Here is a 26,633-nt window from a genome sequence, read left to right on the forward strand (position 1 = left end):
TGTTTGAAAGCGTATGTACTTTCCCCTTAAAAAGTTAACCACATTTCTCAAACCTGTCATTCAAACAATCTCAGAGGTATTCTTTCAGAATAGTGCTATACATACACTTAGTTCAAAATTTTAAAACTGGAGCTAAACTTTAGCATGCTTAAAATGAGGATTGCACTTTTTTCTTCACAAACACATAAATCTAAGCTTGTTTGCCACAAAAATTCAATTGGACAAGGATGAGACTCTGTATGCCTATGTGCACCAGGCATGTTCACTCATTCGAATTTAGCCAGCAAGTGAGCTGGTGCTTTGAGTATTTCCTGTTCAATAAAGACTATATTCTTATGTGAAATAAAGTGCCAATTAAGTCAGAGGGATTTTCTTCCAAGTAAATATGTAAGGCGTCAGTGGCCAACATCCAGAGCAGCCACTGATTGGGGGATGCCGCGGAGCTGTGTCCCCGCACAGAACAGCTGCTTTCAACTCAACTAGAGCAAGGAGCTTCTGCTACTGTATCAGAGGTTGGGATGTAACCCACAGAATCCAGATTTTGTATATAAATATTATCTTTTTTACATTCAGTAGCTACATTCCCCGTGAATACAACATTGGTTCTTACCTTTACTAATAATTCTCGATCTATTGTGAAGTTTACTGTTCCTTCACCTGTGCTGATTTCCTTCACAACTGTATCACATTTTAGCTAAAATAAAAACACACAGACTACAGCAGATTAGGCCATAAACAAGCAGCAAGATCTACTTGGTAAGAGGTTTTAGTACTGTAAGACTACCATTCATATTTGTAAAACCAAACTATTATGTATCGAGGTGATGATAGCTGTTTCTCCAACACAAGTAGATTTTAATTACATTCAAAGTGAGGTTCAAAAGTTTGTGTGGCACTTCAATGCATTGCTTAAAGATGAGAATGACATGTCCTTTACATGATTAACGACATGAACACTACTGGGCAAAGATAATGCTTTGTCCACCGAGTTTCACAATGAGCACTGGCTAGCATCCATAGCAGAATGGCACACATGCCGTTGTGTGAGTGGAAGCCATTTTCCCTCATCCTCTCTTATTGCTGCAGTCTCCCAGGTCACCAAAAAACCAAAAAGCTGTTCCTGAGGCCTGAGAAACTCTTGGGACAATCTCAGATTCTGCACAGGTGGTTATAATAGGCTTGAGCCTGAAATGTTTCAGAGCCCATTATAAAGGCCTCTGAAATGTTTAGGCTCCGGGGCCCATTTCGGTGCTTTGGCGCCAGCGGGGGTAGTTTTTTTAAAGGCGGGGGAGGGTGCACTCACCCCTCCCGCAGCATTTCCCCTGCCGACGCTCCATTCAAGCCCCTCGGGGCGGCAGCATTCCTCCCTGCTGCCCCGTTGTCCTCACTGGCCAGAAGTAGTGATCACGCATGTGCCCGTCATGTGTGTGCATGTGCACGGCAGATGGGCGATGCGCGATTGCTACTTCCGGCCACTTCCAGCCGATGAAGACAATGGGGTGGCAGGGAGGAACACTGCCGCTCCGAGGGGCTTGAAAAGAACAGAGCGCCGGTGGGGGAAATGTGGTGGGAGGGGTGAGTGCACCCTCCCTCGTCCTTAAAGAACTACCCCCGCTGGTGCCAAAGAAACTTCGGGCACATCCCTAGGTTATAATAGGTGTGTGGGTGGGTGGAATTCAGAGAAAAGGAAGGAGCTTTGCACTGGCAGAGCACTGGATGCCACCCATTTAAATTAGTAGTTTAGACTCTACTTTGAACACACCCACATACAGATCAGCGCAAGTTTGTTTAAGGGTGTGTGTTAGTAATGTGACCACTTCCTGGATTAACCACCCCGAGCAGTAGTGTACTGGAGGGGCAGGGTATAAATATCTTAAATAAATAAATTACAATTTTGTCTTGGTGATCCTAAAACCTATGTCAAGAACTGGGCAGAAAGTAGAATCTAAGGTGCATCAGTGCTAATATGTGGGTTTGCTAGATCTTCATCTGAGATACATGAATTGTTGTCATTAGTAAAGGAGTCTGGCTCAAACATCAGCCAAATAGTCTTACCAAATAGCCATCTGATCATATGCACCTACAAAGGTAGTTGCCTACAACCATTTTTCTGCTGTTTCCTTGAATGCATTTTAAAAGTACAAGAAGGAAAAAGTAAATTAGGAACCAGCCTTAAGGCTATGTTTTCTTCCGTTCAATCTCATAACCATCTTCTTCTGTAAAATTAAATACCTTCTCCGCCAGCCTTTCGGTTTGAAGTTGAATATCTGACCTTGAGTAATTGTTTGAGTTGGCATTTAGGACAGAGCTCACAAAGAACTGGAAATCACCAGACTGCCTAGGAAAAAATAAATAAGCAAAACTTGAGGGAAAAGCTTCAGAACCAGCTGTTCCTCTGGATCGCAGCAGAGAGTCCATTAAAGGTGGCTGGAGCTACTGGGGACAAGTTCAAAACCCAGAAGTCCAGAAATGGCAGATTATGTGTATGGCTGGTGATATGTTGGGCTGAGCTCAGCATCCTAAGATCTTCAGCCATCAGCTGCACTGCAGGCATTTGCTTGCCTACGGACACCAAAGAGAGCCACCCCATTGGGGGAGAGTCAAGGAAGGTTAGAATGAGCATGACAGTCTATAGGTGCCCAGAACACCACCAAGGAAGAGAAGGGCTGGGCACACCACAGGTTAGTGAATGCAAGAGCCTGATGAAATAGGGAACAGGAGGAGTGGGGAATTGTGAGCTGGGGGAAAGGAGGGAATGTTTGAACTTGGTTGGTTTTGGAAATTCTGGATAGTGCACAAACCAAGGCATTTTTATTAAAAGTGTGGGAAGAGTGTTAATGCTCAAGGCGATTGCTTTGTTGCAACTGCAAGACCATAAAAAGAAGAATAAAAAGAGATAGGTTGAATTTTGTGTATATTTAGACTGTGAGCCTCAGGGAGAGAGGCTAGTTTTTCACATTGTATACAGGCACCAAAACAGATCTTGAGTGGGTCATATTCCTTTTCTTCTAGGACAGCATAAAAGGAGAGAGCCACAACTTATTCTTATTTAAGCTTATTCTGAAACAAGTCTCACTGAGTTGAATGAGACTTACTCCCCAAAGTGTGCATAGGATTGCAAACCTAATCCTTGAAACCCAATCCTCTACAGAGTTAGGCACAAGACATGCCTAACTTGAGCCCTTTGATTTCAACAAGTGTAGGTATAGTAACTTTGCACAGAACTGTAATTTTGAAATGCAAGTCTATGTATCTTTTGTGAAATAAGTCCACTATATTCATTGGAGCTTCTAAGTAAGTGAATTCTAAGGATTTCAGCCTTAGTGTCAGATACAGAGAAGGCAATGTTTGCCTATCCAAATATACAACACTTATTTGTACTAGGCTTCACTCTGGGAAGAGCAGAGGGTTTCAAGTTCCCTCTCTGGCTTCTCCAAGATAGGGCTGAGAGAGATTCCTGCATGCAACCTTGGAGAAGCTGCTGCCAGTCTGTGTAGACAATACTGAGCTAGATGGATCTATGGTCTGACTCAGTATATGGCAGCTTCCTATGTTCTATTATATAGCATGCCACCTAATGGCACAGCAGGGAAGCAACCTGCCTAGAGAGCAGGAGGCTGTTGGTTTGAATCCCTGCTGGTTTCCCAGAATATGGGAAATTCCTATATTGGGCAGCAGCGATATAGGAAGGTGCTGAAAGGCATAATCTCATACTATGTGGGAGAAGGCAATGGTAAACCACTTCTGTAATCTACCAAGAAAAACACATGGCTCTCTGATTGCCAGGAGTTGACACTGACTCGACAGCACAACCTTTCTTTCCTTTCCTCTATTATATAGTAAAACATTTATTGTAATTTTAAGGTTTTGTTTACACACACACACACACACACACACACACACACACACACACTCAAGCACTTTGACTTAAACACTACCTTTGAATTTTAATCATCACTTTGTTCAACTAAATCCTGAATTCCTCCACTATTAAGCTTGACAAAAAGCTTTTAAACAATTCAAGTCATTAGATAATATAAAAGGTAAATGCACTACCTTTTTTTGGACACTGGAACAGCACTTATTGACTTTACCAAGTTTTCTGATGGCACCTCCAGAACACGTGAAAGCTAATTTGAAGAAAAGAACAAAATCAGTCAGAAAGAAAGAAATACATTTACGGCACAATGTCCTTTAAAATGTAAATCCCATGGAATTCAGTGGCGGACATCCAGAGCAAGGAACTGCATGTAGAAGGGTACTGCTGCGCTAGCCCAAGAGGATGTCTCAATTGCGCTAAAAACTGTGGTTCCACAAGAGTACTATTATGCTACAGGGCTCATGAACAAATGTCCCCCTTGAAATAAATTGGAGTTCCGCAGTGGTACAACTGTGACATAAGCACACTTGCCGTTGTGCAATACTACTTTGGCATGCCAGTTCCAGCCTTAGCACAACAGTTTTGTGCCAGTGCAAAGTCCTTCCACAAGCAGTTGGTTGCTCTCATGCAGGATTGCAGCCTTAAGCAACAACAATACTGTTTTTATGCATACTGTTGAGTTATCTAAATAATATTATTGCACAAGACTCTGAAGATTACAGTTGGGAAAGGACATTTTCCTCATTACTGTGCATTTTAAAATTATTGTATGTTATTTTAAAGTTATAGAAATTATTTTAAAATTATGGTATTGGTCACTTCGGGGATCTGTGAAAGAGAGCAAAAAGTGGGATGTAAATATGTAAATTGATAAATATGTAAATATTTTAATATGTTAATTGATAAATAAAATATGTATGCTGATCCATGCTGATGCTGCAATTTCACATAGATACAAGAGTTCTAATGCACATGTGCAACTCCCACTCCCACCTACAACTCTACAAGAGCTTTCCCATTCATTTCATCAGAAGGGACAACTCTTCCAATACATGCCTTTGTGCAAGTTGAACCAGAAAGCTTGTCTGCATGCAGTAGCTGTGTATGTGCATCAGAATGCACACAACTCTGGCTCATGAATCCATACTGCAATCAACATGCCTAGAATCATGCTGTATATCTAGAATTAAGTCCCACTGTGTTCAGTGGAATTTACTCCTAGTTATGTGTCCATAGTATTGAAGTCTAGAACTTAGAATTTTAGCACACCCTATACCCAAAGTCTGAAGATAGGAAAACTTTGAGGGGGAAACACAACCAACATATTGCAATGTCTTACCAAAAAATATGATGCTGCATAACATCATATTATTATCTGAAAGATTTATTATTTATTTATTTAATACCAGGGCAACTACGGAGAAGGTGCGCTGCCAGATGTGCCGGTGGCACCCGCAAATGAAGATAAGAGTACTAGCTTTAAGGAAGGATCTAAATGCAGTATTTTCATAGCAGTCATGGCTGTCCTTCGTACAACTGTGTTTGAGAAATTTCCTGTTCACAGAGAGCATGCAGTTGCATAAGAATGTTCTTGCACAACTGTGTCCACACTGTGCTACTACTCACAGTAGGACGCAACAGCATTGGCATCCGGCGGGGGCAAGAGGGTGGATTAAGCCAGCCCCACTGAATTCAATGGGTAATTTATCAAAGAAAGTTGGGTATAGGAGTGCGGGCTTTGCCCCCAACTAGAAAAAGTTCTGTGGATGCCCATGCAAAGCAGTTCCCACAGTGCCCTTGGCACCTGCAGGATGCTGCACAGCAGTGCCATATGTAAGCCACTGAATTGAATTAGCCCTATTCTCAAGCAGGGCAGCCCTTCTATGAGGCAAGGTGAGGCGGTCACCTCATTGGGGCACCAGTGAGATGCCAAGATGCTCACCTGTTTCCTATTTCAAGGAAGAGGAGGGTATGTACAGGGAGTGGGGCAGTGACATTTGACTCCCTACTTCGCACATGTAAAGGGCTCCAGCCATCACTGCTCTGAAGTAAGCTTGCTTAGGACTGAGCTCCGAAATCTGGACTAGTGATCCAGACAAATATCCAATAGTCCACGGGTAGTTAACCAGAGGCTCTCTAGCTGTTGATGAACCACAACTCCCAGTATTCCCAGTTGCAGTTAGACGAGTTGTAATCCAAGAACAACTGGAGAGCCTGTGGTTGACTACTCCTGGACTATGGGATATTTGTCTGGATCATTAATCTTGGTATGGCTGCCAGCAAAGTGACTTCTGCTGACCTCGAGTGAGGCTGAAAGAAGCTTGCCAAGGAAGGGCTAAACTCTGCCTTTGGTCCGTCCGCGTGCAGCACAATCATCTTTGTTAACTTTTCAATCCCACTGTGGTCAATGGGGCATGGGGCTCCCTCAAGAAAAGGGGGTAGGATTACAATCTTGAAGCTTGAGCAACTCAAGGAAGGATAAATGATCTCTGTGAGCCACGGCTTGGTCCAGTCTGGACCTTCCAAGATCTTTCCCCAGCCCTTACGAAGATATATATTGCAATTTGTGAAATGCATTTGGACTCTGCTGTTGTCTCTACTTCTCCCCCACCCTCCAGGCACTTCGCGCCGGGAAGGAACAAGAAATCTCATCCAAGATGCAAAGCAACCAGCTGGGCGAGCCCAACTGCACTTGGAGGACAAGGGAAGTGAGTCGTCAATCCGAACGGAGAAATACATTACTGGAAAAAGGGAATCAATACCTGAGCCGCAATGCTTCTCCGAAAACGACATGCCGCCATGCCTTTTATTAAAGTGGCACCCCCACACTCACTCCTCCTTCCACCTTCGCCCCCCCCGTTTGTTGCTGCTCACGGACCAGCCCACCCCTCCAGCCGCAAGTTGGAAACTACCAAGTTCCGTCTGGACTGGAAGGGGCAAGTGCTGAAGACTTTCCCCCGGGAAAGGAGAAGATTCACGTGACTAGGTGGAGCAAAGGGATTGGAGCATACGATATGACGGGACAGGAGGCTACGAGAGGAAGAAGACTGCTGTGCTGATGTAGTACACAATTGGATCCCGGAAGTGCACATGCGTTTGGTAGTGCCGGAAAAGCGGGCTTCTTGAGTCTCTTGCTGAGCTTTGGTCGGCTAGCTTGGTATGTTGTCGGGCTGAAGCCGCCGCCATGAGCACGTGCTCAGTCTCCAAGGTAAGTTAGAAAGGGGCGCGGGGGGGGGAGAGACTTCACGAAGTCCACGCGCGCACCTGGCTGTCGTGTGGGTTTGTATCGCCACGCGGAGAGCTCTCGCTGTTGCGTAGCCCGTTAAGCAGTAACTATTTTTACAGTTATTATGTCGGTTCCGCGAAGGGCATGCGCACATTGGTTCAGTGAAGCCACTTCCTCCCGTTTTCCCATTAAATGGGTTGAAGGAGCCAGTATCGGCATGATGATCAGCCTTATTTCGAGATGGGATAATTGCCAGACTCTCCAGATAGGGGTGCCGTCACCCGCCAGCATCCGCTCCTACATGCGACAGGCAGAATATTCAACAGTATAGCTTTTCCTTATATAAAGATGCAGTGATGGAATACTTCATCAGCTGCACATCTGGCTTGCATGCAACTACTAAAGCTACTGAGCCCTTTCCATGGTTTGTTTTTTAAAGGCAGTCCAGTTCACGAAGTAAGGTGCATTGTATCTGTCTGAAAACAATCCATGTGTTTATAACTCTGCCATTTTCCATCCTCATTTGGATACAAATTTGTTTCGATTGATAATAACACCCCAAATACAAAATAGGCTAGGTTAGGTGAGGAGGAAAAACAAGCAAGCCAGGAGTAAGGTGGTTTAAAATTCATTCTGCATTCAAACTGGTACAGACTGTAAAAAAGATCAATGAAGTCACATAAGTTCTGCTCTATTGTACAAGAACCTTTTCAGCAAATAGTACACATACAGAAGCTGGTGCATGGAAGTTCTTGTTTCTTGAGATAAATGACCTCAGAACAGTAGTACATCTGCTGGTCACCTCCAGATTTGACTACTGCAATGTCCTCTATGTGGGGCTGCCTTTGTACATTGTATGGAAATTGCAGTTTGTCCAGAATGCGGCAGCCAGGTTGGTCTCTGGGTCAGCTTGGCGAGACCATATCACTGAAATGTTTCTGGGCAAAATACAAGGCCTTGGTTATCCTCTATAATAAAAGCCTTGGGTGTGCGCCCGTGTCTCCCTCGGCTGTTCTGGGCATGCGGCCATGTTGGCTCCCGTCCGGGTGGAGGAGAAGCGGGGACCGGGGAGGGCAGATGCGGCAGCGGCGGGACCAGCCCTGCCGCTGAAACGGCCGCAGGCACCGGGAGGAGGAGAAGCGTCGACCGGGGAGGGCAGCGGCGGGACCGGCCCTGCCGCTGAAACGGCCGCGGGCACCGGGAGGAGGAGAAGCGTCGACTGGGGAGGGCAGAGGCGGCAGCGGCGGGACTGGCCCTGCCGCTGAAACGGCCGCGGGCACCGGGAGGAGGAAAAGCAGGGACCGGGGAGGGCAAATGCGGCAGCGGCGGGACCGGCCTTGCCGCTGAAACGGAGGAGGCGGCAACGGAAGAAGCCGGGCCCGAGTCGGCGGGGGAAGCCAGGCAAGGCGCTGCCGCACGGGGAAGGAGGCAACGGAAGAAGCCGGGCGAGGCGGCGACAGAGCCACCGCCGAACCGGGGGAGGGGAAAAAACTAACTGCCACCAAGTCCAGAACAGCCGGCAGCCCACATTCATCCCCGCAAGCCGCCATCTTCAAACCCGCCTGCCGCCGCCTCAGACCTATATTGTGCGGCCACACCCCCGCCGCCCGCCCTGGAACCTGCCACCCTCCTCCTCTTCCACACCAGAGCCCAGCTCCAAGAGCGACAGCCCCGGCCAGGCTCTGCGGTGGCCTCACACAGACCAGTAAGAGCTGTACGGCAGCCACCGTCGCCTCCCATCCCCTCAGGCTTTGCATCAGCCGGACGGCCAGCTGCTCCAATTGCTCTGCTCCAACTGCTCCAACACCTCCTGCTCCTCCTCTTCCTCCTCCTCCAGATCAGCCGCGGGAAGGGGAGCGCCAGGCCATGGGGAGGGGGGCGGATCCAGCCCGGGCGAAGGAGAACCATAGGCGGCGGTGGCGGGACCAGCCCGGTCCCGTGAGGGAGAGAAACGGCAGCGACAGGTCCGGCCTGGCCATGGGGAGGGGAGAGAGGACGGGGGCGGGGCCAGCCCGGGCGAGAGAATAGGAGAAGCGGCGGTGGAAGCGGCCCAAAAGTCCAAAACAAAAGTTTGCACTAAGCACAAAACAAAACAAAACACAGAGCCGCAGACTCTACTAGCACCCATTATTTTAACAGGCTTAAAATTACTAGTGACCTATAAAGCCCTAAACAGCTTGGGTTCTGGGTATTTAAGAGAACCTCTTCTTTGCTATGAGTCCCACCGCCATTGAGATAATCAGGAGAGATTCATCTGCAGTTGCCGCCGACTCATCTGGTGGCTGATTGGGTATGGGCCTTTTCCATTGCTGCCTCGAGGATTTGGAACACGCTCCCTGCTGAAATAAGAGTCTCTCCATCTCTTAAACTTTTAAAAAGGCAGTCAGGACAGCACCCAGACTTTTAATTAGATACTGTTTTAATAGTTTGATGGTTTGATTTCAATAGTTTGAAATTTTAAATTGTTTTAATAATGTGTTAACCTTTTTTCTTGTTTTTGGTTTTTTGTTCTAAACTGCCCAGAGACTTGTGTTTTGGGTGGTATACAAATATGTTAAATAATAATAAATATGTAGTTGATATTTTGCCTGAATCTGCTTATTTTATTTGTATACTGCCTTTCAGACCAAGGTGTCTCAAAGCAGTTGATCTACAGTTAAAAATAAGTTTTAAGTACGGTTAAAAACCAAAAGAATAATGTTTCTCACTGTAGCGGATGGTTATTCTTAAAACTGCAGTAAGCCTGATGTAAATAATTTTCAAGAAAATAGCCACCAGAAAGAACCTGGTAGCAGAAGACAGTTGCAGTGTCAGGGCTCTTCCTTTGTTGGACCACAGAGCTGTTCCTGGCTGCCATCTTCTCCATATCAGCCCTAAGCAGCAGCAAGGGCCGAGGTGGAGAAGATGGTAACAGTCCTCACCACTGCACAGATGTTTTAACCACTGTGGTAGGCCCCCAGGAAAAATCTACATCTGTGATGATCGTGTTAATCAGGAAAGGGGTGGGGATAATAAAATGATATAGCATCCAGTTTCTGATGCTTGTTCAGACATTCTACAAGGAAGGACAGTTGTAGTTCCCAGGAGGGCTGAATTTGTTCCTTGGGCCAAACTAGACAATACACTGGTTGTGGGGTTGGGGTCTGCTCTCTCTCTCTCTCTCTCTTTCTCTCTCTCCCTCCCTCCCTCCCCCCCATCTATTGATTAAGTGCCATCAAGTCGGTGTCGACTCTTAGCAACCACATAGATTCTCTCCAGGATGATCTGTCTTCAACTTGGCCCTTAAGGTGTCTCATTGGTGCATTCATTGCTGTCGTAATTGAGTCCATCCACCTTGCTGCTGGTCGTCCTCTTCTTCTCTCTCCTTCAACTTTTCACAGCATTATGAACTTCTCAAGGGAGCTGGATCTTTGCATAATGTGTCCGAAGTAGGATAGTTTAAGCCTGGTCATTTGTGCCTCAAAAGAAAATTCTGGATGTATTTGTTCTATGATCCATTTGTTTATTCTTCTGGCTGTCCAATCCTCAAAAGTCTTCTCCAGCACCAAAGTTCAAAAGCGCCAATACTTTTTCTATCTTACTTCTTCAAAGTCCAGCTTTTACATCCATAGAGTGTCATGGGGAAAACCATTGTCTGAATGATTCTAATCTTTGTAGGTAACAGACACGTCATGGCATCTAAATATCCTTTACAAGGCCTTCATTGCAACCCTACCAAGTGCTAGTCTGCGGCATATTTCTTGACTGCTGGATCCTTTGCTGTTGAAGGTCGATTCTGAAAGGCCGAAGCTACCCACTATTTCAATGTCTTCATTATCCACTCTGGGGCTGGTTGCTGTACCTGTTGTCGTTAGTTTAGTCTTCTTTACATTTAGTCGTAGTCCCATTCTTTCACTGTGCTCCTTGACTTTCATTACTAGAGCTTGCAGATCATCCACATTCTCAGCTATCAGAGTGGTGTCATTAGCATAGTGCAAGTTATTGATGTTTCTTCCTCCAGCTTTAAAACCACGCTCATCTTCTTCCAATTCAGCTTCTCTCAGTATATGTTCAGCATATAAGTTGAATAAATAAGGATACAGCCTTGTCTTATTCCTTTGCTGATCTGGAACCAGTCTGTTTCACTATGTTCTGTGTGGACTGTGGCTTCCTGTCCTGTGTATAGGTTTCTCATGAGAACAATGAGATGTTCTGGGACGCCCATTTTCCTAAGGCTGTCCCACAACTTGTCATGGTTGATACAAAGGCATTTCTGTAGTCAATAAAGCACATATTGACTTCTTTTTGGTATTCTTTGGCTTTCTCATCCACACACACACACACACACAGTAGCTATGGAGCGCTCCAATTCAGAAGGGACTGTAGCAGGGAAAGGCTTTAACCCCTTGCTTCTGCCATGGACCTGATCCGGAAGGGACATATTTGAAGCTGGCCACACAATCTCTAAGAAGAGGCGAATGCTGTAGTAGGACAGGTTCCCAACAAAAGCCCAATTCAGGCATCATAAAACTAGATAAAAGGTACCCATGGTGGGTTGAAAACAAAATCATGCCAAGTAACTCTTACTGATACACTCCTTAGCCATGCCCATATATGCTGGCATTCAGCGCTTGAAGCAAATGCTGAATTCAGGGAACTCCAGGAGTGTGGGACAGGGCTAGCTGATGTGCTCCAGTTTTCCACTATGCTGTACATAAAGCCACCTAATGGCATAGTGGGGAAATGATGACTAGCAAGCCAGAGGTTGCCGGTTCAAATCCCTGCTGGTATGTTTCCCTATATTGGGCAGCAGCGATATAGGAAGATGCTGAAAGGCATTCTGTCATACTGCATGGGAGATGGCAATGGTAAACCCCTCCTGTATTCTACCAAAGACAACTACAGGGCTCTGTGGTTGCCAGGAGTCAACACTGACTTGACAGAACACTTTATGCTGTACATAGTTCTGTAATGCCTGACTAGAGCTATAGTGTTGCCCAGAGCATTTTTCACATATGACTTATAATACAATTAATGACAAAAAGCACAGCTCTCTGGATCCATCCACACCCACATATACATCATGCCAGTGATGAGCAAAATGATGCCCCATATAATATACCAGTAGGTGAGGCCTGTTGTTGACTGGGCAAAGCAACCTTCTGTAGATTGCACTGATAGGAAAGCTCAAGAAATTAAATATATATTCAAGAAATTAAATATAGGAGAGCTGGTCTTGTGGTAGCAAGCATGAATTGTCCCCTTTGCTAAGCAGGGTTTGCTCTGGTTTACGTTAGAATGGGAGACTACAAGTGAGCACTGTTAAGATAGTACCCTTAGGGGATGGGGCTACTCTGGGAAAGCATCTCCATGCTTGCATGCAGAAGATTCCAAGTTCCCTACCTGGCTTCTCCAGATAGGGCTGAGAGAGACTCCTGCCTGCAACCTTGGAGAAGCCTCTGCCAGTCTGTGTAGACAATGGTGAGCTAGATGGACTACTGGTATGACTCGGTATAAGGCAGCTTCCTATGTTCCTATGTAATAGAATCTATCTGTCTTATATCTATCTATCTATCTATCTATCTATCTATCTATCTAATTCTCTTAAACGTACCCGTCATTAAGCCCATGCGTGGCAGCTCTTGAGAGAGTTCGCAAGCAGCTGCTGGACTAGTGATGGGGCCAGGGAGAAAATAGGGGCGGCGGTTGCCGGGAGCAGCAGCAGCAGCAGCAGGTGTCAAGGTCTTGACCGGACTTGGCTGCACGCTGTCGACATATAGTGATGAATGTTGTTTTTCAGCAGGGAGTAGCCGACTGACGACATGATATATAGTGCAAGCCACGAGAGCTCCCAGCTGGCAGGGATTTAAGGCTTATCAGCCCTCTGCGTTTGCTTTTCCTAAGAGTCTCTGATTGATCCCTGCGTCTCGTGACACGCCGCTGTTGGGGGTTCGGTGGGGGTTGGTTACATAGCTCTTCTTCCGATTGGTCTTTCACGATTTCTGCTGCCTCAGGTTGTTGTGCCTGCTCAGAGTCATTATCCACAGCTGTTTCATGAACACTGACAGCCGGGCTCTGCCCCTCAGACACTCCTGCATCGCCTGGAAAGTTGACAGCTTCCCCTTCCTCCTCACTGTCGGAGATCGAGGGCGTGACAGCAGGGAGCAGCGGCAGCAGGGGGCGGCGGCCTCCAGGAGCGGCGGCAGCAGGGGGCGGAGGCAGCGGCAGCAGGGGGCGGCGGCTGCCGGGAGTGGCGGCAGCAGGAGGCGGCAGCCGCCGGGAGCAGCGGGAGCAGGGGGCGGCCTGGCCGATGGGAGGAGGCGGCCACTGCTGGGAGTTGGGTGGGCGGTAGGAGGTGGCGGGCCAGCTTTCTGGCCAGTCTGCCAGCCAGAAAGCCAGGGAGGGGGGCGGATAAGGAGGAAGGAAGAGAAGTGGGCTGGCCAGCCAGGAGCAGGAGTTGGTGGTTGGCTGGCCTGGCCGCCAAAAACAGCAGGGGGCTGCTGCTGCCGCCGCCAGGAAGAGGTGGCAGTGGGCTAGCCTGGCTGCTGAGAACAGGAGGCAGTGGCCTGGCTGGCGCATGGAGGCAGTGGCCCAGCCTGGCTAGTGGGAGGAGGTGACCACTGCTGGGAGTTGGTGGTTGGAAGGAGGTGGCTGGCCGGCCAGCCAGAAAGCCAGAGGGTGGAGAAGGGCGGGGGAGAAGAGAAGTGGGCTAGCCAGCCGGCTCAGCTGAGAGCAGGAGTCAGTGGTGGGCTGGCCTGGCCACCGAGAACAGGAGGAGGAGGCGGCGGTTGCCGGGAGTAGGTGGCAGCAGGCTGGCCCGGCCGCCGAGAACAGGAGGTGGCGGCAGCCTGGCTTGTGTGAGGAGGTGGTGGCCCGGCCAGTGGGAGGAGGTGGCTGCTGCCCAGAGGTGGCGGGCCGGCTTTCCGGCTGACCTGCCAGCCAGAAAGGCAGGTGGGAGTAGAAGAGAAGCAGGCTGGCCAGCGGGCAGAATGTGGCGGGGGGAGGCAGCTGCAGTGGCGGCCTGTAGCACAGATGTTCTGCACTTGGCCCAGCTAGTTTTATATTAAAGTGCTTGCAAAATGGAAGTAAAAGAACAGATTAAAATTTGTAGGATTTCAACTTCAGACATTCATTTTATTGAATAATTAACCATGTGTAATAGTAGCGTGTTGTTTTTGTTGCTGCTGCTTTGTATTTTATCGTATTGTGTGTATGTGTTTTTAAACTTTAATTAGATTTGTATTTTTATATTCCATTTTAATATTTTTATTGTCTTATATTGTGTTAAACGTTTGTAAACCACCTTGGGATTTTTTTAATGAAAGGCGGTATAGAAAGTTAACAATAAAATAAATAAATATGAATCTGAGAAAGATCTTCTGCTTCTTTTGGGCATGATGTTGTTTTTGAGTTATTGATCTGATTAATTAGTGTTTAATAATCTGTTGAGAACAATAACAGTTAAAATATGGTGGCTATAGGCAGAATTTCTTCTTCCAAAAGTTAGCCTTTCGCCCAGCATATGCACTATACAAAGCAATGCAGTGAGCTACTTTAAACAGTGGCATTGTTTATGCAAAAATTGGTATCTGTAGGTAATTGTGCAGTATATGACTTTATTTTGCACAAATTCACAAACTCTTCACAAAATACTTAACAGAGATACATGTATGGTGAAAAACCTTTCTAGTTTCTGCAGCTTTAGCTGTTTAGAGTTTTCTTCTCGTTCATGCTTTGAAGCCTGTGTTCTCTCACCCTATGACTCCTGCATGGGAGCACAAATTAACATGAAGAAAACAGGAGCAAGCTTGCCACCCCACAGCAGCTCCTTCCCTGAATCTACATGATAAAATGGGGTATCATTTTATACAAGAATCATTTATGGGAGACCCCACAATTGGTACAAAATGTCTTTGCCACACTTTCAGTTATTTTGCGGGAAAGCTTACAATATTTTTTAAAAATCGAGGTGCTTTATCCCATAACTTCATACAGACTTTTAAAATACTGAAACTTCTAACAGTTTGGTGGTGTGATGTGAAGGTGTACAAATGTGTGGTTTTTGCATATGAACAGTTGCTCTCTGGGTAACAGAGAATGTCTGTTTTGAAGCACATATTGGGGCGCAGGAACACCCTTTGTGGGGCAAGCCTGCAAACTCCGTGGAAGTGGATGTAACCAATTTGTCTTTCTTACTCCCGTTTAAATCTCCTTGCTAATGTTAGGATAAAGCAACCATGTCAATTTTTCTCCATCAAATGTTGAAGATAATTATATTTAGTTTAATGTTATTTTCATGCCATCTCCCCAAAAGTCCACATGGAGTTCATACTGTTGTGAGCTGCTTTGAGCAGTAGTGTGCTGGAGGGGTGAGGTATACATCTTTTAAATAAATAAAACTCCTTATATTAAAATTATCAATTGATTCTGTTTTGTTGTCTTTTTGTTAGAATGTTAATTGTCTAAAGCCGAAAGGCAGAATTGTATATAATACAGTAAGTATAATACAGTAAATAAAAAATATAATACAGTAACTAACTAACTAGTTTATAATAGCATGCACATTGCTTAGTGACTCTGTGCAAAGTTGGAAACATCTTTAATCAAGTAGAGAATGGTGCTTCAGGTTGAAAGAAGACTAAACAGATCATTGTACTAGCATTTGCAGGTTGCAAAAGGAAGTGAAGCGTGGAGAAGCAATTCCACTTGGTAAATTATAATGGCCATCAAGGGAGTTCAGGGTTAATCCATGTTAGTTCAATATGGCATTCAGTTATTGTCTTATCCTACAGTTCCTTATGCCGATCTTGATATAATCAGTAGTGTCAGTGTTCTTCTTTTTCTTGCCACTCTTTAGGGCTGCTTTGTGTTCAAGCCAAAATCTAAGAAGAGAAAGACATCCTCAGCAGGTTAGTATATGTGGATGTGCATTAGATCCTCACTCTTTGATACTTCAGATTGCATTGTATAATGGCACCTTATTTGTTTCCCCTTCTGCTCTGATATCCTTTTATAATAGATAATATAACATCTCCCATGGTGTCTGGGACAAAGAGGCCCTGTAGTGGATCAGGTCACAGCATAAGCTGAAAGTCTAATGGAATTCTGCACTTCTCAGTTTCATTGTTCCCAATGTTAACAGAATATTGAAAAACTGTCACTCCCCCAGCTTCAGCCCTGTGAATTATTGATGAAGGTCCTTTTTAAGGCAAGGTCAAGGTAGACAAGTCATTCTCCTTTGGAATTTATTTTCAAGGCACAACATTCTTTCTCTGTGAGCAGAAATATCTGAGTGAGCCTGTGGAAATGCCTCTGTCTGCCCCTTCCTCATCCCATTCACTCAACTCTAATCCTGCACCCTTGTCTCAGCTACATGATCTTGTACAACATGACAAGTATGCTTTCAGCCTCAGCTTCCCATTCTAAATGAGAACTTTCCGTGAGCTAAGGGCTCATGGTGAGTGTTGAAGGATTTTGTTCCACAAACTTGCTTTGTGGCCTTGGGTGAGTTACTTTCGGTGAGCCTCTGTTCCCCATCTGCCAATGAAATAAGGAGAGTTGAAGAGGCAAACATATCCATTTTAAAGTATTTATTGGACATGTGGGCCATGTCAGTGCAGAAGGTGATGTTTCCTCTGTCAGGAACCTTCAGTAGCTTTCTAGGTGCATTTTTAGTTTTTTCCAACACCGATCTGCAAAAAGGGGCCTCTCTGACCAAAGGTTTACTTTCTCTGTGTTGCTATGGCTTCTCTATTTGGATTTACTGAATTATAATTAAGTATGCTGTATTATTGCCTTTTTCAGGAGCAGTTAAGTGCTATTATAGGATACTGTTAGTAAAGCATTTTCTACTTCAATCTGTTTCTTTACAAAATATTTTTGCCGGCGGGAATGGTAGAGGAAATGGAAAAGATAGGTGGGAGGGGGCTTCAGCTTACTAAGCTGGGGCAGGAAGTTAGAATGAGCTGGGTGGGTCACCAGTCACAACTATTTGTTCTATGGGGCAATTGCATTTTTCTTTGCCTTTCCTGTGTTTGCACAGTGGGGGGACTTCCCTTCCGTGGTCCCCACTACTTGCCCTAAAATCCAACCCATTGTAGAAGATAGCCATCTTTTTAACTAACAAGGATTCGACAGTACTTCTTCTTTAACCAAGGAAGTTTAAAAACAAACAGTTGTAGTTGTTGAATAGATTTGTCAGAGTCACTATTCATCATTATTCCTGTACTGAGCCTGTGCTCTACCCAGACCCAGTGGTGGCTGGTACAGGGAGATGAGGTGGGGCGGTAAACAAGCCTCAGGTGAGGCTCATACTCTTTTCTCTTGCCTGATTCTGGCTACCTTGTTGCGCCCAGTGTAGCATAATGTTCCCGGCCATGGTGTTATCCCCTTGCCCCATGGACTGGTCATTTGCTGGGTTGGAAAACTGGGTAAACAACCAGCTCATGGGCAAGGGGTTAATGCTGTGGCATACTGTATTTAACTATCAAAGATTAGGTTTTTTCCAAGTTCTTTGATGTTAGAAATCAGGGGATAATCTTAAAAATTCAGTGTCCTCTTCCTTTTGAGTAAATATTGTTATAGCCTGTATTTAACCTCTATTTTTTTTAAGAGGCTCGTCTTAAATTTAGAGTTGTCTTGTATTTGGGTAAATACAGTAGTTATTTGGTGCATAGATTCCTGCTATAATTATATCTAGATAGTCCAAAATCCCTTGTACTACCATCTATATTTTTTTGCACTTTATGTAGTTTTAATGGGAAATATTTGGCTATTTCTATCATAACCATTTTGGTCTTAGTTTTTGCTGGAACATGATATACTTACCCTTTCCAAATGATCTTAAACTATTTCTCCTCTTTATCTCATATATGAATTCCAGTTTGGGAACAAATAAAAAGGCAGAAGAATTACAGTAACTGTATGAAATTAGAAATATGCACATTTGTATTAGGAGCTACCTGGCTTCTTGTGGGAAGAGCTTCAATATAAGAAATAAAAGGGAACCAGATTGTCATTGAATTGGTATTCATATGTGGGTCTCTATCCTGCCTAACTTTTTGAGTTAGCTTGTTCATAATAACGAATTCTCGCAACTTCTCCATAAGAACAGCCCTGCTGGATCAGGCCCAAGGCCTATCAGGTCCAGCATCCTGTTTCACACAGTAGCCCACCAAATGCCTCTAGGAAGCCCACAAGTAAGAGGTGAGGGCATGCCTTGCCTTCTCTCTTGTGCTCACCTGCAACTGGTATTTAGAAGCATCATGCCTCTGTGGCTGGAGGTGGCCTATATCCACCAGACTAGTAGCCATGGGTTCATTGATTTTTTTGGTGGGTTATTGAGCTGTTTTCCACAGTCTTGCAGTGCAGCTCCTTCAGAGCTTCCTCTTGGCAGCAGTGTAACACTCAATTAATTTGTATCCCTCTAGTAGAAAAATGCATCTAGTAAATACAGGTGAAACTCGGAAAATTAGAATATCGTGCAAAAGTCCATTAATTTCAGTAATGCAAATTAAAAGGTGAAACTGATATATGAGACAGATGCATTACATGCAAAGCGAGATAAGTCAAGCCTTAATTTGTTATAATTGTGATGATCATGGCGTACAGCTCATGAAAACCCCAAATCCACAATCTCAGAAAATTAGAATATTACATGGAACCAAGAAGACAAGGATTGAAGAAAAGAACAATATCGGACCTCTGAAAAGTATACAGTGTACTGTGCTTGATTGGCCAGCAAACTCGCCTGACCTGACCCCATAGAGAATCTATGGGGCATTGCCAAGAGAAGGATGAGAGACAATGAGACCAAACAATGCAGAATTGCTGAAGGCCGATAATGAAGCATCCTGGTCTTCCATAATACCTCATCAGTGCCACAGGCTGATAGCATCCATGCCACGCCGCATTGAGGCAGTAATTGCTGCAGAAGGGGCCCAAACCAAGTACTGAATACATATGCATGCTTATACTTTTCAGAGGTCCGATATTGTTCTATTCTTCAATCCTTGTCTTCTTGGTTCCATGTAATATTCTAATTTTCTGAGATTGTGGATTTGGGGTTTTCATGAGCTGTACGCCATGATCATCACAATTATAACAAATTAAGGCTTGACTTATCTCGCTTTGCATGTAATGCGTCTGTCTCATATATCAGTTTCACCTTTTAATTTGCATTACTGAAATTAATGGACTTTTGCACGATATTCTAATTTTCTGAGTTTCACCTGTACAAGTGGTGATCTGGATTGTGGTCTGTTGCCATTTGTAAGTCTGGGGTTCTGCGCCTGCACAGGACCTCTCAGATGGATTCTACGAGCTCCTTGTAGAACCCATGCTCTGCCTCTTGCGCTCAGCACAGCTGTTTATTTTGGCAGTTTGGGCGCCCCCATTCCCTCAGTTCCTTTCCAAGCCCCTTAGCATTAACTTCGTTTGGTTTCTGCTGCTCAGTTTTTCAGTTAGGTTCTGTGAATAAAGAGATTGGATTGTTATTTTCTGGCTTTGTGACTTTTGACTGGTTTATGGCTACTCTTTTGCTTATTGGATGTCAGATTTTATCTGTTTTTTGGCTTATTTGTGGAACTGGTTATCCAAGTGGACACTAAGAAAATTTTCAAAAAATGTGTTGATTGTGGCGGCAAGTTGCCACTCACTGACCGCCACTATAGCTGTCTTTTTATGTTTGAGTGAGAAACATAATAACTCAACTTGTAAAATCTGTACTTCGTTCTCTCGCCAAACTCTGAAGAATACAGCCCTGCATCTTCAGGTTTTGTCATATGAGCAAGCACTTCGACCACCAACACTGACTCAATCTCCATTGATGTCATTGTCAACATTGAGATCAATGTTAGGGACAGTAGCAGCTGCACACTCTAAACCCTCAACATTGGGTGAGGCTTCAACAGACACAGTTTTAAGCGCTTGATGGACATACCAAAGAGCTCTTCCTCATCATCACAGGAAACAGAAGAAATGCAAGATGTCAGACGAAAACCAATCTTCTTCATTGCCAAAGAAACACAAGGAGAAGAGCAGTGCCTCGACCTCAAAGTCAATGGTCAGCATGCCATCCCCGACTGCTGTTGAGTCATCAAACTCGAGGTCGACATCGACACAGGACCAACTGCCCAATTGTCAGCTACTGTACCATTGTCGATGTCAAGATCTGTCAGCACTCCATCTCCGACTGCTGTACACTTGTAGACATTGACACCAGGAAGATCAACTATCCAGCCATTGACACCAAGCAGGGATTTGACATCTGTATCAAAAGAATGTCACTGTCGACACTCTTCATCCACTCAGGCACCTCATCAGTCTCTGTCACTGTCTGTGACTGGAATGCCTTGGCAATCCCCCTCAGCATCAAGAGAGGGCACCACTTGACACCATTGGGTTGATGTCTCCTATGGGCTCTATCACTGACATCATAGTGCTGAGGAGGCGTTGGACCGTGTCCACCAAGACATTCTTTTTCCTCTTGGATTCTACAGAGAGTACCCCTCCAATGTCTACCTTTTAAAAGTCTTTCTGAGTCAAAGCTTGGACATTGACTCTGATTTGGATGGAGGGGACATGTCCATCCCAAAGACTCTATCCATGTCTCCAGAACACTTTGTCTTCTCGTCCTGTCACTCATTTTACAGCTGTCCTCTAAGGTGGTGATGCTGGCAAGTCCTGTTTTCAACCTGAACCTCAATGCAAATGTATCCAACAATGGGGATTCTCAGTGAGTTATGATTACACGGCTGTGCCAAGGCTTCCTAGCTACTGGGAAGGCCATAGGGAAATGTGTGGCGCTACTTCCCCAGAACTTCCTTATGATTATGAGGAATATCGTTTGTGGAAGGCAATGGAAAAATTAGACATGTGCAATTTCATTCTGAGGATCCAGGAGCCTATGCTGTTTGACAGAGTTTCTCTCTTTAGAGCCCCGGCTCTGATAGCTAGCAATGCTTCAAGTCTGCCTCAGACTCAAAACTTCTCTCTCTCCAATTTTGACTTCCACTGCTTCAAGACTGCATGTGTATACACTTGTCTAACCCCATGCTCCTACCATTACACAGTCACATCAGCCACAGGATGACATAGCTAACCCAGCTTCACCTGTCACTGCCCCTGATGTGCAAGTGGAGAGCAGACTTCCTTTAGAGGATATCTTGGCTCTTCAACTCCGGAATGGAGTCAGCATGCACAGAACATCTGTCAGATCCTTCACCAGAGGAGAATGTTCAGCCTATGCCTTCAATGAAGAATTGAAGGTGTATCACCTGCAAATTTCTGAAACGGCTGAGGCCTTGGGCCTTGAAATCAAGAAACAAGGATCCTGTATATGACATTATGGCTTCCTCTCACTCTTCTCAACCAGTGGTACTCCCATTGTTGCCTGTTATGTCTAAGGTGGCACAATCTGCTTGGGAGGTGCTCCAGATGTCTACACCCAATTCTAAGCACCTAGAATGGCTGAATCGGGTATAGGAGACAGATTGCTCATTTCTAGTGAAGCAGCCGACTCCAAATTCATTAGTAATTGACTGTGCTACTTCTTCTAAGTTGGGTCGCCATCATGCAACTCCAGCTGATAAAGAGGGACGGACAATTGATGTCATGGGCCACAAAGTATATTCTACCTCTTGCCTGTCTATACAGATTGGCAACTATATTTATGGGAGTGTGTAGTGACAGGTCCCTCCTCTCCTCCAAAGAGTAACCAGAAATGCAGATCCTTGAGAGACAGGATTGCAGGAAGCTTGATTCTCCTCAGGCTCTGGGTGAGTTTTCAAGGAAAAGGGGATTTGGCATAGGGAACAGTTTGTTAGTCAGATTTTGCGTTAGAAACTTAAATTTCTTTTGTGTGTTTTGCATATTCCTGAAACCGTTCTATTATTGTTTACCTGTAGCATAACTAAGCAAGAAACACTAGATTTCGCCCATCCATCCAGGGTGTTGCAAAAGATTCTGTAAACTTTTAAAGGTGTTTTTGTGTTTTCTTACATCCATGTTCTTTGTACCTTTCTGAAGCCTTTTGCTGCCGAGGGGCGGCAGGGAGGTATCCTGCCGCCCCAAATGCTTACCAAAAAATGTGCACCAGCGGGAGAAAACTGGTGGGAGGGGTAAGTAACTCTCCCCCACCCTTAAAGGAACCCCCACCCTGGTGTTCGAACCGCCCCATGATCGGACCGGTCTGGAGGCCTGTAGAATGGCCTCCGGACTGGTCCGTGCACATCGCTGCTAATCAGAGGACTATAGGCCACCTCCAGCCTCAAAGGCAAGTTGCCTTTGAGTACCAGTTGCAGGGGAGTAACAGCAGGAGAGAGGGCATGCCCTCAACTACTGCCTGTGGCTCCAAGTGGCATCTGGTGGGCCACTCTGTGAAACAGGATGCTGGACTAGATGGGCCTTGGGCTTGATCCAGCAGGGCTGTTCTTATGTTCTTAATATGGGTGGTGGCAGCAGCCTACAAAGATACAGGAAAGTTCTGAGGAGATGCCTTGTTCAGAAAGCATGGAAGGGATGATTCAGCTTATTTCTTCACCTCACGTGGGCTTGCTCTGAGACTAAGGCTTGGCAATCCGCTACAGAGTGGTTATTCCAGGATGAGAAGAATTTGATACATGAAGAACTCAGTTTGCAAGTACATTTATTAAATCAACCAGCATTACATGCCAACAGCTGAGCACTGCCAGACATTTGTCAGAAACTGAGTCCAGAGCTATGTCAACTTCTGTCTTTATCTGTCGACGTGCTTGGCTTCACTCGTTAAACCTACAGAATGACATGAAGGAAAAGATTGAAGGATTGCCTTTTCATGGCAAAGGTATTTTTAGTGAAGAGACTGACAACTCCATGGAAGTGAAAACAAAATCTAAATATACAGCAAAATCCTTTATGTCCTCTACTATCCAGTCTTACTTATCATCTTGATTCAGGCCTTCTGGCCATCATAAATAAACCTGCAAGCCCAATGAAAGACGGGTATTTAGGAAGCCTTTCCGTCCATACCAACATAGGTCTTATGGTCATAAAATAAAACAGGAGTCACTCAGTAAACAACAGGATCGCTCTAAACTGTGTCTCTGATGTTTGAGCCAGTCTACCGGTTCCGACTTTACCTGCCACTTCCATCAAACGGACAAGCTGTGCACCTGCATGGCACCTTATAACACCAGACAAATGAGTTTTGCTCATTGTCTATATGGGTTATGCGATAGAGTTCAAATACCTTCCAGTTTATACAGGCATATGGTACACGCCTGCAATGACTACTTTGTTGGAGGAAGTGAAGGTTTTGTTGAAAAGGGTGCCCCTGTACGGTGGACATATCAGAGAGAAGGTTTCTACTATTGTTCTTTCCAAATTCCAAAATAGGATAGTGGGATCCTCTCATAATGGACTTGAGATGGTTCAACAAGTATGTCCATACCAGGAAGTTCCGTATGATAATGTTGCAAGAGATCCTTCTGCTTCTTTTCAAAGAGGAGTGTCTTGCAACATTGGATCTAAAAGATGCATATTTCCATATAGGCATGAGAACATAAGAAAAGCCTTGCTGGATCAGGCCCAAAGCCCCTCTAGTCCAGCATCCTGTTTCACACAGTGGTCCACCAGATGCCTCTGGGAAGCCCACAGGCAAGAGCTCAGGGCATGCCCTCTCTCTTACTGCTACTCCCCTGCAACTGGTATATAGAGGCCTCTTTCCTCTCAGGCTGGAGGTGGCCTATAGCCCCCAGACTAGTAGCCATTGACAGACCTGTCCTCAGTGAATTTATCTAAACCCCTCTTAAAGCCATCCAGGCTATTGGCTGTTAGGACATCTTGTGGCAGAGAATTCCATAGGTTGATTATACACTGTGTAAAAAAGAACTTCCTTTTGTTGGCCCGAAATTTCTTGGCAGTCAGTTTCCTGGGATTACCCCTGGTTTTAGTGTTATACAAGAGGGAGAAATATTTCTCTCTGTCAACTTTCTCCACACTATGAATGATTTTATAGACCTCTATCACATCTCCCCTCAGTCATCTGTTTTCTGAACTACCCCCCCCCCCAAGTTCTTTGCCTTGTAGGAAGGTGCTCTAGGCCCCTGATCATCTTAGTTGCCCTCATCTGCACCTTTTCCAGTTCTACAATGTCCTCCTTCAGATATGGTGACCAGAATTGCACACAGTATTCCAAATGTGGCCACATCATAGTTTTGTATAAGGGCATTTTAATATTAAAGGTAATGTGTGCCATCGAGTCAGTTTTGACTCCTGGCAACCACAGAGCCCTGTGGTTGTCTTTAGTAGAATACAGGAGGGGTTTACCATTGCCTTCTCCCGTGAAGTATGAGATGATGCCTTTCAGCATCTTCCTGTATCGCTGCTGCCCGATATAGGTGTACCAGCAGGGATTCGAACCGGCAACCTCTTGCTTGATAGTCAAGCATTTCCCCACTGAGCCATTAGGTGGCTCATTTTAATATTAGCAGTTTTATTTTCAAAACTCTTCCTAATGATTCCAAGCATACAAGAGGACCGCAGAAAGTACCTCAGATTCACCATGGGAACTGCAGTGTTCCAATACAAGTTGCTCCCCTTCAGATTATCAGCCTTCCAAGGGTGGTTACGAAATGCATGAGTGCCATCATTGCTCATCTGAGAGCAAGGGGCATGGCAATTTTTCTGTCCCTCAACGAGTGACCCATTGCAGCTCTGAACAAAGTTGAGTTACTTTCTCAAACTTGGGTATGTATTTTGTTGCCTCAATAACTTGAAGATTCATGTGAATTGGGCGAAATCCCACTTGGATCCTGTAAAGAGGATAATTTACATCAGGGCAGTTCTAGACATACAAACAAAAAGAGCATACTAAACAGAAGAATGCTGCCATCTTATAAGGGACAATTCACAGTTTCTGGACAAAATCAACACAGAGAGAACATTACATCCAAAGGTTACTGGGACTGATGGTCTCTTGCAACTCCGTGGTTCAATGTGACCATTTGTGGATGCACACCCTCCAGATGTGGTTCGTTTTGGTGTTCAAACCAAACATAGACAACCAGCAAAAGAATCTTCTTATTCTGGACTTGGCCCTGAGATCCCTAACTTGGTGGACACTGGAAAGGAACCTACGGGAGGGTGTGTCATTCCAGACTCCATCTTTGACAGTGTGGGTCACCACTGATGCTTCCCTCTCTGGTTGGGGGGCATACTGTGGGAAATACCACACTAAAATTCAGTGGACAGCACAACAAAGACAACTACATATAAACATCTTAGAACTCTTGGCTGAACTTCAAGTACTAAAATTGTTTCTACCACTACTGCAGGGATGGATAGTCCAGCTAGAACTGGACAACACCACAGCAATTGCTTTCTTGAACAGACAGGGAGGAACTGTCTTCCGGTACCTCTGTGCACTCACTATATAATTGTGGAATGGGTACATTGCTGATCAAATTCATCCAATTGCCTTGCATATAAAGGGCACGGAGAAAGCCCTAGCAGGCGATTTGAACAGATCAATAATGAGTTTCCTGCAACATGAGTGGGAAGTCAATCCAAAATATTTGTCCAAGATCTTTGATTTGTGGGGGACTCCTTCAATCGACATGTTTGCAACATCACAAAAGAAGTGCCTCAAGTACTGCTTTAGAGTGAGGCAAGGAGCCCTCTCCATGGGGGATGCTTTTCAGCTGTGTTGGGCAAAGGGTCTCCTCTATGTTTCCACTGTACCCTATACTGGGCAGAGTGATAGCCAAGATTCTAAGGGAGAAACATCACATTCATTCTGCTCACCCCCTGGTGACCATGCCAGTCATGGTTTCTGCTGCTACTTAGACAATCAAATCATGTGTTCTGACGTCTGCCACACTGTCCAGATCTTCTGTTCGCAGCACAGGGGGAATGTACTGCATCCCAGCCTAGAGACTCTGAAGCTGACTGCATGGAGAGTAGGCTTCTAGACAAGATATTTTTAAATGAGTGCAAGTAATCTACGAGACATAACTATTCTTATAAGTGGAAGCGTTTCAAATCCTATGCTAATCTTCAAGGCTTCAGACCACACAAGGCTACTAGGGATGTGCATGAACTAAAAATCTAACTAAACATGAACTAACTAAGCATGAACTAAAAATCCAATGTGCACCAGGGTGGCAAGGAGGTGCTGCCGCCCCGTGGGATCATTTCTAAACAGTGCTGGTGGGGGAAATGGGAGGGAGGGCTGCTTCTTAAAGGTGACTCCCCCCTCCACCATCGAACCAGCCACTGCCAGTTCTGTGCACATCCCTAGAGGCTACTATTAGACAGGTGTTACTGTACCTGGCAAGTTTAAAAAACACAGGTTTAACTAATGTGTCAGTGAAAGTTCATTTGGCTGTAATTTCTTCTAAACATTCTGGCTTGGATGGTAGAATTGTTTTCTCCCATCCTGATTGCAAGAGGTTTCTCAGGGGGCTAAATAATCTTTATTCTCTTGTCAAACAATCCATGGAGCAGTGGAGTTTGTCTTTGGTATAATCTACTCTGAGAAGTTCCCTAATTAAGAACTTCCACTTTGAA

General features: G+C 45.1%; 2 protein-coding genes and 1 long non-coding RNA gene across 9 annotated transcripts in view; 1 reads left to right on the forward strand and 2 right to left on the reverse strand.

Annotated features, from left to right (window-relative positions):
• RARS2 (arginyl-tRNA synthetase 2, mitochondrial) overlaps nucleotides 1-6,837 on the reverse strand; it is a 31,351-nt gene extending 24,514 nt beyond the window's left edge. For 3 of the 5 annotated variants that reach the window (XR_008314235.1, XM_053287296.1, XM_053287294.1), the window contains exons 1-4: nucleotides 6,643-6,837; nucleotides 4,057-4,130; nucleotides 2,233-2,338; nucleotides 611-694 (exon numbers count right to left, since the gene is read on the reverse strand). Coding sequence is in view for 4 of the 5 variants with exons in the window: in XM_053287296.1 (XP_053143271.1) it covers nucleotides 611-694; nucleotides 2,233-2,338; nucleotides 4,057-4,130; nucleotides 6,643-6,681 (303 nt within the window). In the remaining variant the exon portion in view is untranslated. The remainder of the gene's footprint in view (nucleotides 1-610; nucleotides 695-2,232; nucleotides 2,339-4,056; nucleotides 4,131-6,642) is intronic. The other 2 variants (XM_053287295.1, XM_053287297.1) reach the window with 2 other exon arrangements.
• A 56-nt stretch (nucleotides 6,838-6,893) lies between these two features.
• The window catches only part of ORC3 (origin recognition complex subunit 3), an 83,562-nt gene continuing 63,822 nt past the window's right edge, over nucleotides 6,894-26,633 (forward strand). The window contains exons 1-2 of one of the 3 annotated variants that reach the window (XM_053287291.1): nucleotides 6,894-7,088; nucleotides 15,943-15,994. In XM_053287291.1, coding sequence (XP_053143266.1) covers nucleotides 7,065-7,088; nucleotides 15,943-15,994 — 76 coding nt within the window. In that variant the 5' untranslated portion in view covers nucleotides 6,894-7,064. The remainder of the gene's footprint in view (nucleotides 7,089-15,942; nucleotides 15,995-26,633) is intronic. The other 2 variants (XM_053287293.1, XM_053287292.1) reach the window with 2 other exon arrangements.
• Nucleotides 22,724-26,633, reverse strand: part of LOC128341155 (uncharacterized) — a 42,639-nt gene continuing 38,729 nt past the window's right edge. Inside the window, exons 3-4 of the long non-coding RNA XR_008314236.1 lie at nucleotides 24,616-24,877; nucleotides 22,724-22,856 (exon numbers count right to left, since the gene is read on the reverse strand). This is a non-coding gene — a long non-coding RNA (uncharacterized LOC128341155). The remainder of the gene's footprint in view (nucleotides 22,857-24,615; nucleotides 24,878-26,633) is intronic.

Source organism: Hemicordylus capensis, chromosome 1 (genome assembly GCF_027244095.1).
Source record: "Hemicordylus capensis ecotype Gifberg chromosome 1, rHemCap1.1.pri, whole genome shotgun sequence".
NCBI lineage: Eukaryota > Metazoa > Chordata > Lepidosauria > Squamata > Cordylidae > Hemicordylus > Hemicordylus capensis.